The 13,685-nt window shown below is 40.9% G+C and overlaps 1 protein-coding gene across 1 annotated transcript in view; it reads left to right on the top strand.

The window, feature by feature from the left end:
• The window catches only part of rrp12 (ribosomal RNA processing 12 homolog), a 53,469-nt gene extending 39,992 nt beyond the window's left edge, over positions 1–13,477 (top strand). The window contains exons 26-34 of the mRNA XM_043712868.1: positions 1,986–2,077; positions 7,606–7,761; positions 9,550–9,716; positions 10,584–10,691; positions 11,215–11,264; positions 11,624–11,696; positions 12,728–12,801; positions 12,981–13,063; positions 13,222–13,477. Of these exons, the coding sequence (XP_043568803.1) occupies positions 1,986–2,077; positions 7,606–7,761; positions 9,550–9,716; positions 10,584–10,691; positions 11,215–11,264; positions 11,624–11,696; positions 12,728–12,801; positions 12,981–13,063; positions 13,222–13,327 (909 nt within the window). The 3' untranslated portion in view covers positions 13,328–13,477. The remainder of the gene's footprint in view (positions 1–1,985; positions 2,078–7,605; positions 7,762–9,549; positions 9,717–10,583; positions 10,692–11,214; positions 11,265–11,623; positions 11,697–12,727; positions 12,802–12,980; positions 13,064–13,221) is intronic.
• Positions 13,478–13,685: the final 208 nt, after the last annotated feature.

Here is a 13,685-nt window from a genome sequence, read left to right as displayed (position 1 = left end):
TTTTTCCATGTATGGAGTCAGCTATTACGAGGGGGCAAAGCTTTAAATTAAGGGATGGTAGGTATAGGACAGATGTTAGGGGTAGATTCTTTACTCAGCAAGTCGTGAGTTCATGGAATGCCCTGCCAGTAGCAGCGGTGGACTCTCCCTCTTTATGGGCATTTAAACAGGCATTGGATAGGCATATGGAGGATAGTGGGCTAGTGTAGGTTAGGTGGGCTTGGATCGGCGCAACATCGAGGGCCAAAGGCCTGTACTGCACTGTATTTTTCTATGTTAACAAAGGCAGTCAAGGAGAATATTCAATTTAAAGAAAGGCATACAAAGCTGGACAAACTAGTTGTAGACCAGAGGATTGGTTGATTTTTTTTAAGAACAAGCAACAGATGATTAAGAACCTATTTAAAAAAAAGGCATAAAGTTGATTATGAAAATAAACTCAAGAAATATAAAAGCTAACAGCAATAGCTTCTACAAGTATATAAAAATAGAATTGTTAAAGTGAGTGTGGATCTCTCAAGGATGCAACTGGTGGAATTATTAAGGGAAACAGAATTTGCGGATAATTAAGCCAATATTTTGCATTGATCTTCACAGTGGAGGACATTTTAAATGTCCCAAAGACAAATAAGCAAATAGTGGGAGTAAAGATCTTTTCAGAATTTCTATCACAAGGGGAAAAAAAGGTAGTTGATAAACTAGTGGGATGAAAGGCAGACAAGTCCCTAGGACCTGATGACCTGCATCTAAGAGTTATCAAGGAATTGGCTGCAATGTTTATGGTGGTAATGGTTGAAATAATCCAGAACTCAACTTGATCCCATGAAGATTCTAGCAGATTGAAAAACCACAAATGTGACACCCCTCTTCAAGATGAGACAAAGAGACAGAAAACAGTTAATCTGTCATTGGGAAAATGGTCCATTATTCAGGAAGAAATAGCGGGCCATTTGGAAAATCTTAAGGCAATCAAGCAGAGTGCATAGGTGTAGTGTATTTGGGTTTTCAGAAGGTGTTTGATAAGGTGCCATATAAAATGTTATAGCAAGTTTTGAGAAGATTTGTTATTGCAGGGCGGCACAGTGGCTCCGTGGTTAGCACTGCTGCCTCACAGCACCAGGGACCCGGGTTAGATTCCGCCTTGGGCAATTGCCTAAGTGGAGTTTGCACGTTCTCCCAGTGTCTGCATGGGTTTCCTCCAGGTGCTCCAGTTTCCTCCCACAGTCCAAAGATGGTGGGAGGAAATGGTGGTCAGGTGAATTGGCCATGCTCAATCACCCATAGTGTTAGGTGCATTAGTCAGGGGTAAATATAAGATAGAAGGTCTGGATGGGTTACTCTTCAGAGGATCGGTATGGATTTGTTGGGCTGAGGGGTCTGTTTCCATACTGTAGGTAATATAATCTAAGAGAGGCGATCCTGGCATCCCAGCACAAGATGGTGTTGGGATCAACGGATTCTTTCCAGGTTGGAGAGATGTAACTAATGGAGTGCCATAAGTATCAGTCTGAGAGGCATATAAACTTTTGGAATATCTTGGCATTGAGGGTTATGATGAGCTTGAGGAACGAATTGAATTTATTTGGGAATGGCTTAAGGGCCAAATGGCTAACACCTCTTTTTTTTCCTTATGAGCTTCCCTTTTCTGCCTCCCTCTCATCCTTCCACTCCGTTGTTGTCCTTCTTCCTTTCTCTACACTCCTCTGTTATGCATTCCTACTGAATTCTGTTTCTTTCATAGGATTTTATTGCGCTGAAGGCCATTCAGCCTATTGTGTCTGTACTAACTATTCAAATGAGCAGTTCACCTAGTTCCATTCTCTAGCCGTCTCCCCTTAAGCCAACATGTTCTGCCTTTTCAAATTAACTGTCTTCTAAATGCATCCATTATGCCTGCCTCCACCGTACTCCCAGGCAGTGAACTCTAGAACCTGACTACTCATTTTGTGTAAAAGCCTTTTCTCGTATTGCTTTTGTATTGGCAGATGGAAAGTATTGGCAATTTGCGGGATGATATGAGACGGCATTTCCGTGTAAAATTAAAAAATATCTTCACAAAATTCATACGCAAGTTTGGGTAAGTGCAGAAATGTAACTACAGGAACAGTTTTCCTGCAGGTAGAGCTGAATATAGTTTCACATTAGCCAAATGATTGGTGGTGCATAGTTGAGCACTGAACAGGAGGTGGTGACTTCGCGAATATCCTAATCATCAGCAGTGGAGGAGCCCAGCAGATCTGTGGAAAAGGTAAACCTGAAGCATTCGTATCTTCATTCAGCCAAACGTGCTGAGTGTACAATCCATCTTGGCCACCTCTTCCTGATGTCTTCAGCATTAATTTACCCAGTCTTCGAACAAGGCACCCAATACTGCAAAGCCCCTATCGGCATTGACAATATTCCAACAATAGTAAAACATAGCATAGAATATAGGAGGAGGATTAGGCCACCTGGCCCTTGAAGCCTACTCCACTATTCAACATGATCATGGCTGATAATTCGACTCAGTACCTTGTTCCTGCTTTCTTCCCATTTCCTTTGAGCCAGTTAGCCCTCAAAATATACCTGATTTCGTCTTGGAACCAACGGTTTGGCCTCAACCACTTTCTGTGGCACACCACTCTCTGGGTGTAGAAATATCTCCCCATCTCTGTCCTGAATGGTGTAGCTCATATCCTAAAACTATGACCTTTGGATCTGGATTTATGGTCATCGGGAGCATCCTTCCTATGTTCACCATGTCCAATCCTATTACAATTTTATAAGGTATTACTGCACATGATTTTTCTAAACTCCAGTGAATATAGATCCAACCTGTCTAATGTCTCTTCATATATCTGTCATATCATCTCAGGAATCAGATTGGTAAACCTTAATTGCATTTCCTGTACGTCCAGAGCATCCTTTCTCTGACAAGGAGACCAAAGCTGCACACAACATCCTAAATATAGTCTTAGCAGGGCCCCTTACAATTGCAGCAAGTATCTGTGATCCTGTGAAGGCCAGAATACCAATTGCCACACCTGTTGCACCTGCATGCTTATTTTTCAGTGACTGGTGTACAAGGGCCCTAGCTCTCATTGCACCTTCCCTTTCCCAACATATCACCATTCAGATAATCTGCCTTCCTGTTTTGCTACAAAAGTGGATAACATTGCATTTATCCACATTAGACTTCACGTACCATGCATTTACCCTCTTATTCAACTTATCCAAGTCGCACTGAAGCATCTGTGCACCATTTTCAAAGTTCAGCCTCCCACTCAGCTTTGTGTTGCTGCGCACTTGGCGATATTACATTTAGTATCTTCATCCAGATCATCAATGTATCTTGTTAATCACTAAGGTGCAAGCTCTGATCTCTTCAGTACCCTAATATTCACTGGCTGTCACTCAGAAACAGAGCCTCCATGTTAGCAACACAAAAAGTTAAAATTTTCAAAAACCCAATATTGACCTCAATGATTCCTATCCAGAAGTTTTGAATAACCGATCCTAGACTCTGCGAATAGTCAATTATAGACATGTGTCTAGCTTCAACCAAACACGTAGCAATTTATCAACAAAGCAGTAACTTAAGCAGAGCAAAATTTAGATATCACTGTAATCTAACTAATGTCTGATTAAAACCCAAAAACCTTTATTTTCAGCCCCATTCATACAAAAGACAGAGACAAAGAAATAAGCATGGTTGAGGGATAAGTCAAAGTAAATGGCAAAGCTGGCCATATTACTTGAATTGTTTTCGTGATGTGTTGTTCCACAGGCATAGATTTAGAGTCAGAGATGTACAGCAGAGAAACAGACCTTTCAGTCCAACTCGTCCATGCCGACCAGATATCCCAACCCAATCTAGTCCCACCTGCCAGCACCTGGCTCATATCCCTCCAAACCCTTCCTATTCATATACCCATCCAAATGTCTCTTAAATGTTGCAATTGTACCAGCCTCCACCACTTCCTCTGGCAGCTCTTTCCATACATGTATCACCCTCTGCGAGAAAAAATTGCCCTTTAGGTCTCTTTTATATCCTTCCCCTTTCACCCTAAACCTATGCCCTCTAGTTCTTTCCCGCCCCCTTTTTAAATAGTGGGGTTATTTTAGCCGCCCTACAGCCATTGGAACTGTTACAGAGTCTATAGAACTTGAAAAATGAGTATCAATGCATCCACTGTTTTTAGGGCCATATTTTCTTATGTGCTCTGAGATATAGATTATCGAGCTCTGGTGTTTTATTGACCTTTAATTCCATCAATTTCTCAACATCATTTCCCTTCTAGTACTGATTTCTTTCAGTTCCTTCCTGTCATTAGTCCCTGCATTCTGGCAACAATGTTGGGACATTATTTGTATCCCCCTATGTGAAGACAACCAAAATGTGTATGTAATTAGACTGCCATCTCTTTCCTCATTCTAATTTCCTGTTTCCCTGTAAACTGCCAGGCAATTACTATCTCTGACAAGAGAATCTAACCATCTCCTATTGACATTGAATTACATGAACATCACTGAGTACCATTGATCAACTCTACAAATACTGGAGATCAGAGTGGGTCAGATAGTATCCATGGAGAAAGAGCACACTAATGTTTCGAGTCTAGATTACTCTTCATTAGGGCTGAAGTGAAGTGTGGAGGGAGGCAGCATTTATGCAACAGTTGGTGGGGAGCGGTTGGCGTTGTAGAGTGCTGGGGGAGAAAAGATGTTGATAGTTGATAAATATAATGACTACTAAAGGTGTGGGTGTTGCATTAGTGGTGAAAGAATCGGATTACAGCTTTGAGAAGGAATGATATACTAAATGCAGCATCAAATAAATCCATATGTGTTGGATAGAAACCAAAAAAAGAGCGGGTGCACTAATAGGCAATGATTATAGACCCTGAAATAATGGGCAAGAGGTGGAGGAGCAAATATGAAGGCAAGTTTCTAAGTGAAAAGCAGTCGGGCAGTAATAATTGGACACTCAACTACCAAATGTCAGCAGGGATACAGACAGTGTGTAAGAACATAGAGCACAAAATTATTGAATTGCATTCAAGGGAACTATTTTAGCCAATACATAACAAACCCCAACAAGACCGAGTGCAATTCTAGGTTTAGTCTTTGGAAATGAAGCTGGGCGGGTAGATGAAGTAGCAGTAGGCAATCATTTTGCAGATGGTAATGGAAATACAGGTGATTTAGTATTATTTTGGAAAGGAATGAAGATAGAACAGGAATAATCTAAATTGGGAGAAGGCAAATTTTACAAAGCTGAGAGCTGATCTGGCAAAACTGGACTGATTATAGATACTTGAAGGCAGGTCAGTGGCAAAATCAGCTGGAAGTGTTTAAAAGTGAGATTCTTTCTGCAGGCACAGTGTAAACATGCTCCTGCAAAGAAAAAGGATGGTACTGCCAAATCAAGAGCCACATCACTATCCAAGATAAGATAAAACAGGAAAACAGAGCTAATTACAATCTTGAAAAAACTATTCCTTTAGGAAGCTTAGGAAGCAGAAAGTACAGCATGTAAGTGAAAGAGTAAATTAGGAAAGCAAAACGAATATGAAAATGTTGACTGATAAAAATTAAGAACAATCCAAAGAAGTTCTGAATACATGAGCAAGAGGATGACTAAGGAAAGGGATGTAATTTGTGCCTGGATGCAGATGATTGGGGAGGGTTCTTAATGAGTATTGTGTCCTCACAGAGGAGAGAGATTATGCAGACATTCTAGTTAAAGAGGAAATATGTGACGTATTAGTTAAAATAAGAACAATGGGAAGAAAGGAAATATTGGAGGGACTGACTATGAACGTGGGTAAATCACTAGGGCTGAATGAACTATATCTTAAGCTGTTAAAAGAAGCTAGGGAGGGAATAATAGGAACTCTGAGGATCATTTCCAGTCCTTAGTTGATACAGGTGAGATGCCAGAGTTTTGGAGGTCTGTAAACATTGTACCATCATTCAGAAAAGGTGTGAGGGAGAGGCTGAATGATGGTGAATCCGACCTTGGCAGTAGGCAAATTGCTGTCATCAAAGTTGAGGGAAAGGACTAGTTAACTTAAGGCATGGATTAATCACAGATAGGCAACATGATTTTGTAAAGGACTATCATGTTTAACTCGCTTCTATGAATGTTTTGAAGAAGTAACAAGGAAGATTATTGGTAGTGCAGAAAATGTCTATAAGGATTTTAGTAAAGTATTTGACACGGTCCTGTGCAGCAGACTGGTCAGAAAATTTAAAGTCCATGGAATACAAGGGAATGTAATGAGTTGTGTCCAAAATGGGTTCAGTGACAGAAATCAAATGGTAATGCCTGACATCTGTTTTTGAGAGTGAAAAGTTGTAATCTATAGGGCTTAGTATTTTGCTCCCTTGTTGTTTGTGGTATATGTTTGTGATTTATACTTACAAGTGGGGGGACATGATTAGGAAATTTGCAGGTAACAAAAATTAGCTGGATGATTATTATTGAGAGATGCTTTCAACTGCAGAATGAAACCAATGGTTTTGCTGAGTGGCGGGGGAAGTGGCAAATGGAATTCAGTCTGGAAATGTGAGAGCGTATGCGTTTTCAGAAGGCAAACAACTAAAGGAATACACAGTAAACGGGAGGGTCATGAGAGGGGTAGAGAAAATAAGGGACTTTGGAATGAATGTACGGTCATCCCTGTAGGTGGCAGGGCAGATAGATAAAGTGGCAAGGAAGTCATATGGATGCTTTCCTTCATTGTATGAGACATTGAATGCAAGAGCTGGAACTGTACAAGTCACTGGTTAGATTACAGCTGGAGTCTTATATACTGTTCTGGTCACGGAAGGACATAATTGCCATAGAGAGAATTCAGAGGAGATTTACAAGAATGCTGCCACGGCTTGAAAATTGTAGGTATGAGGAAAGATTGAATAAGGGTGAAGCTTGTTTTCCATGGAACAGAGGATGCTGAGGGATGATTTAATTGAAGTGTACAAAATAATTAAGTCTTGAATGGAGTGGACGGGAAAGATCTGATCCCTGTGGCAGAGAGGTTAGTAATTAGTGGGAACAGATTTAAGGTGATTAGCAGAAGGGGATGCTTTCACCCAGAGGGTTGAGTGTCTGAACTTCACTGCTCAGTTTGGTGATTGAGTCAGAAACCCTCAACTTGTTTAAAAGGAACTTGGATCAGCACTAGAAGTACTGTGACAACAAGGCTGCAGACCAGATGCTAGAAAGTGAGAAGAAGAATGGGTACCTAGTTTATTCAACTAGTGCAGACGTGATGGCTGAACGGCTTCTTTCCGTGTTGTAACTTTTTTAATGGTTTTACCTGTTAATTTTGTTGGGTAGATGTCAGTATTATAATTATTGTTTGCTTAGCTTACCCAGAGCTAATTACGAAGAGTTTTGAGTAAACTAATCTGTTAAACTGTTGTGAATTTCAAATCAGTAGTGTCTGAGCTCTGTGCAGCTATTGGTTAAATCCTGAACTAGGTGCTACAGATTACTGAATTGCTTGTTCATTAACTTAGCTATCAGTTTTGAGAATGTCCATTGAGATTGTGAATTTGAAGAATCTGTGTTCTCTTCTGGTGTGCTTCTCACCCACATCCCTCTCACCAACATTTCAGATTCGAGATGATTGACAGCATGGTTCCAGAGGAGTACCATCGAGTGCTTGTCAATATTCGTAAAGCAGAGGCCCGGAATAAGAGGCAACGAGCTCTGAAACGAGCTGAGAGTGGCTCAGAAAGTGAAGATGAAACTCCAAAACAAAATGGGGACAGGTGAGGAGTAAAATAAGCTAAGAGTGATTTAGTACAACACTACAGAGTGTGGAGATCATGGGTCTGTATTATTCATCACATGATGGAAATGTGTTGCTGGAAAAGCGCAGCAGGTCAGGCAGCATCCAGGGAACAGGAGAATCGACGTTTCGGGCATTAGCCCTTCTTCAGGAATGGGCTAATGCTCGAAACGTCGATTCTCCTGTTCCCTAGATGCTGCCTGACCTGCTGCGCTTTTCCAGCAACACATTTCCATCTCTGATCTCCAGCATCTGCAGACCTCACTTTCTCCTTCTTCATCACATGAGCTAGTAAAAGAAAGATTTATATTTTTATTGTACTTATGTTTATAGTATTATTCCACAATGGAACTATGCCTAAAAGGGTGATAGATGCAGGAGCCGTCAAGATGTTTAAGAAGTATTTAGATGATCACTTGAAACAGCACAGATTTCAAGGCTATGGGTCAAGTGCTGGAAAATAAGATTAGAATAGATAGATGCTTGATGACCATTGAGGTCAGGATGAGCTGAAAGGTCGTCTTGCTTGCTGTAAAAACTGTGACTTCAAACTCTGACTCTTTTCACAACTCAAGGGCATTCCAAAGTATTGTACAGCCAATTAAAAACTGTTCAGATCCAGCCACAATGGCTGCCAATTTCATCAGACTAAACTCCTACAGACTGCAATGAGAGTATTTCTTTTGATGTTTGAGAGATTAAATACTGTGAATTCAGTATTGTGGTCAAAAGGTATTATGTTAGAACTGACAATAGCTTCAGAGGTGGCCTATTGCACTTGTGTATAAACCTTAAGTACGTTTTTACTTTGGAATGGTGAAATTATTCTGTTTCAAGCTGGAGTGTGTAATCATCTCTCTAGACTGTGGAAATCTTTTAGTCACCCCTCCTTATCTTCAGTTCACAGCTATTAGATAATCTCTCATTGAATGAGCCAAAGGCCTCTGTTTCCCATCTAATTCAGATGTGGATAGATTCAACAGTGAGCATCACCTTGTTATTGACCCTCTGACAAGGCAGTGCTCCCTCAGTACTGACCCTCTGACAGTGCAGTGTTCTTTCAGTACTGACCCTTTGACAGAGCAGCACTTCCTCAGTACTAACCATCTGACAGGGCAGCACTACCTCAGTACGAACCCTCTGACAGGGCAGCGCTCCCTCAGTACAGACACTCTGACAGGGCAGCGCTCCCTCAGTACAGACACTCTCACAAGGGCCGCGCCTCCTTGGGATCAACTTAGAATCTTGTGCTCCTTTCTCAAGTATGGCTTGGATCCACAACCTTCTAACACTTGCATTGTGATTGCCACCAACGTAGACAATGCAATTGCCACATCGATGTAAAACCGTAAGAGATACAAGCAGAGTTTGGCCATCAGCCCTTTGAGTCTGCTCTATCATTCGATCATGGCTGATGTGTTTCTCAACCCCAATCTGCTGCCTTCTCCCTGTACCACTTGATCCTGTTACTAATGAATAACTTATCTATTTCTGTCTTAAATACACTCAATGACTTGGCCTTCACAGCTTTCTGCAGCAATGAATCCCACTTTGTGGCTGAAGAAGTTCCTCCTCATCTCATTTCTAAAAGGTTGACCCTTCTCTTGGAAACTGTGCTCTTGGGTCCTAGTCTGTCCAACTAGTGGAAGCATTATTTCCATGGCAGACTTTGATACGCCAGCCTAATTTGCCTGGAATCTAGCTTATGTGGAGTATTGGTCTTTTCCAGACTGTGAAGCTTAGTTTAATTATATAATTTTTTTTACAGTATTGAAGAGATTCTGGCCGAGTCTGATTCTGATGAAGAGGTTATTGAGAAAGCAGAGAAAGTGACAAAGAAGCAAATTATCCAGAAGAGCTCTGCTTGGCTGAAGGAAGGGGAAGCTGATGAACCTCTCAATTTTCTGGACCAGAAAGTGGCACAGAGGGTGTTAGGTAAGAATACAAGTTGTAGGAACACACTATTTGGCCCCTCAGTCTGCTTTCAGTGAAATTAGCTATTGCTACTGCTCATACTCTCACTCACCTGTACTCTCCCACCTCATCTGCATTTCTTTAGAATCCAGGAAGGGAAGGGGGCCACTACACAAAAACAGGCAAAGTGTGTTGTGAAGAAGACACAAGTTTGCATGTAGATGGAGTACAATATTGAAAAATGTAAAGTTCACTTGGCAGGGAGAATAAAAAAGCACAGTATTATTTAAAGACATGACTAATTTCAAAGTTTGAAGTGATCTAGGTGTTATAGCCCCTAAGTCACTAAACATTAATGTGCAGGATACAGCAAGTGATTAAGAAAGTCAGTGGGATGTATCTTTGTGATGAGAGGAACGTACAAATATGGATGTTATGCTTCGGTTATACAGGGCATTGGTGAGTTTTGAATATTATGCTGTATTGGTCTCCTTATTTAAGGTCGAGTTTGTAAACTTTTGTAGGGGAATCAAAGGTTATTGGAGTTATATCTGAATGTGGAATTTGCAATACAAATAATTTTATAGAATGGCAGGGCAGGCTAAAAGGGACAAATGGCTGACATCTGCTTCTATTTGTGTATTTCTTGTGGAAGCAGGAAGTAGTGAAGTTGGGGAGGAGCCCGGGTTTTCAATACAGTAACTACCGGAGCATAGGACCAGACTACATTTGAAGACAGTATCTTGATTGTGCTGTTGATAGTTGGGAGGCCGTGCCTGTGCCGTTGTGTGAGAGGTATCATTGGGCAAATAAGTTGCGTACTAACATTAATTGGCAATGATAAGTTTTTCTTCTACCTCATTCAATCTTGACTACTTTTTCTTCCAGCCACTAAACCAGAGCTGAAGAAGAAAGCAAGCATTAAACACGATTTCCCAGTGTTGTCAGATGGCCGATTGGTAATCAGTCAAGGAGCAAAGGATGAACAATTAAAAGGTAAATACTGTGGACATTTTTGTTGTTTCTGCACTGAGTCTCATATGAAGATGCCCTCCTCCTTTGAATAGTTCAATAAGAGACCTCCCCACTTTTTACAATTTTCCCTCTGGTCAGGGCGGCTCAAGGCATGTCCTCCAGTCAGATTGCTATTCTGTGCATTGCTAATTCACCAAACAAACTCCAGTGGAGGTTCTTCATTGTCACTCGGAGGTTTTGAAACAGAGCACATGCAGCAGGATGGATAATGTGAAGATTGTTGGAAACTTGCTGCATATTCTGTTGCTTAGATTTTCATGTCCACATTGCGCAGTTTCTTATTTGGGGATGGGGAGGAGGTTGTTACATGGGATCTCCTATGCTAAAATATTCTTGTGCTCTTCAATGGAACTGCATTGTTTCTCAATGGCAAGGAATCTCAATTGAGATGGGATAACGCCCTATCGTCTTCCAGTCACTCGCTGAGTTGGTTTCTCTTAAGTAAACTTGACGCTGATGTTTGTGGAAATTCTTCTGTTAACAGACTCTGAAGATGAAGCAAATGAAATCTTGGAGGAAGTTGGTGTGAAAACTGTGAGTGTTTGCCTTCATTTCATCAGAACTTTGTTACTAATGTCCCAGTGACAGTGAGACCCCAGCACTTAATCATCAAACCCTGCCCGAGTGCAAGCCTAATTGTCATTAATACTCCTGCATTTTCCCATGTAGTCTTTGACTATTTCTCCCACCACAACCAGCCTCTCCCTGATCCATCCTGATCTAACCTGACAACTGCTAGCTTCTGGCTGTCATACCTGACACACCAACCTATGTTCCTCCACCCGAGTCCCCAGAAGCCCCAGCTTCTATCTTGCCCACCTACCCTCTGGTTTTCAGTTTATTTGACTCTGTATCCCAGTGTCAATTTATTTTTTGAAAATTTGTCCATTTAGAAAGCTGCACAGAAGCAAAAATTCAAAACTGCTGATGATGATGAAGAGATGCAGACAGATTCATGCTATAAAGGTAGGTGTAAAGATTTTCTGTGCCCTTTTCCATGTCTGTGTATGTCACATTCCTCCACAGCACTCTGCTAATAATGCTGATGTCAGTGTAGGATATATTAAGCCTATTCTGTCATTTAATAACACGGAGGATCATAGAAAAAGTCATAGAGATGTACAGCAAGGGAACAACCCCTCAATCCAACTCTTCCATGCTGACCAGATAACCTAAACTAATCTAGTCCCATTTGGTCCATATATCTCAAAACCCTTGCTATTCGAATTTAAATGTTGTAATTGTACCAGCCTCCACTACTTGTTCTGGCAGCTCATAGCATGCACATGCCATCCTCTGCGTAAAAAAGTTACCTCTTAGCTCCCTTTTATTTCTTTCCCCCTCACTTTAAACCTATGCCCTCTTGTTTTAGAATCCCCCACTCCAGGTAAAAGATCTTGTCCATTTGCACTGACCATGCCTGTTATGGTTTTATAAACCTCTATAAGTTCACCAGCTCAGTTTCCAGTTCAATAAAAAAAGTTGGCTTCAGATCAGCAAGAGGTCTTATTAGATCTTATATGGATCATGTCAACTAAGTACTTTCCATCCTACTTCCAAGTTCCCATTCAATCACAAGGAACATCTTTCACTTAGGTATTATTCAGTTAGAGTTCAATCCCACTACTTCTCCATGCTTTATTATTGTATTCAATCATGTCAATTAAGTAAAGGATGTTCTGCCTATTACAGTATGGGAGTGTCTTTGGTCTCAAAGGGAATAGTTTGTGGGCAGTTTGAAAAGGTCTTTTGGAGGTGGTGGTCTGTGTGTGGTATGTTGAAGGTCTGCAGGGTGGGTCATAGCGGAGGGAGCGATCTCAGTAAAGATGTGTGTGTATAGTAAAGGTATTTGTAGGGGTTAGTGAGGATCATCAGTAAGGAAGGGTGGGGAAGAATGATGGTCTACAGAGTGGGCATGCAAAGGTCTTTTGTTCCTGTTTCTCTGCTGTCTGTCTCCTACTCCCAATCTCACCTTTACTTGTTTGTGAATGTTTCAGCTGGAGGTTCTGGAATTCACAGGCAGACACTTTCAAAGAGAAATAGAGAGTATGGTGCAGAGTATAAATCAACGGTGAGTGTGAGTCTTGTGTACTTGATATATTAACCATGTCTGATACTCTGTGATTGTAGTTAATTTCAATGGCACAAAACTAATTTTAATATCTGTTGTTTTCTCTCAAATGATTTTATTTATTTTTCCATCTCAGCATCTGTTTCTTTTAAATCTGACACATTCTAATCTCTCTTCAGAAAGGACGAGGGGATGTGAAACAGAGAGGGAAGCTGGATCCTTTTGCCTATGTCCCACTTAACAAATCACAGCTGAATCGAAGGTGTGGTTTTCTTACTGCTGGGTTACTACTATGAATACAGGGGTCATGATGCATTGTTGGCTCAATCAGTGTAAAGAATGATTTTTACAGGTGCAATGTTTCTCATTCCTCCTGGCTTTAAATTTTTGTTCTTAACAATATATATTTTTCCTTTGAAGGAAAAAGGCGAAGATTTGTGGCCAGTTCAAGGGCCTGGTTAGAGCTGCACGGAAAGGGGCAGAGGCTGGTCGTAGATTACAAAAGAAGAAACAGAGACTGCGATGATTTGATTGACTGGGAGAAGCTGCCGCTATTTCAGACTTCAATGACTGACTTATTACCAATTTGTCGGCTTTGATGCCTGGATTCAGAATCTTAAATCCTTAATCTTATTTTTCTGTTAATGGAACTATATTAAAGACTTACAGAACTACCTTTAAGTGCCACCTTCATTGATCTCCCAAGGTTAAGGTTCAGAAATCCAGTTGAGTGGTATATGATATGAAATTCAAATTGTTGGGGTTTATAATAATCCTGTAAAGAGTGGGTTCTGGCCATAGTTACTGCTTTCCAGAATAACCTTCCTCCTGGACGAGTTTTTTTCGGAAAATCATCTGCAATGTATCAGTTACCATCGTGTGAG

Source organism: Chiloscyllium plagiosum, chromosome 22 (assembly GCF_004010195.1).
Source record: "Chiloscyllium plagiosum isolate BGI_BamShark_2017 chromosome 22, ASM401019v2, whole genome shotgun sequence".
Lineage (NCBI taxonomy): Eukaryota > Metazoa > Chordata > Chondrichthyes > Orectolobiformes > Hemiscylliidae > Chiloscyllium > Chiloscyllium plagiosum.
The sequence above is the reverse complement of the archived record's forward strand: the minus strand, read 5'-3'. Positions and strand labels throughout refer to the sequence as shown.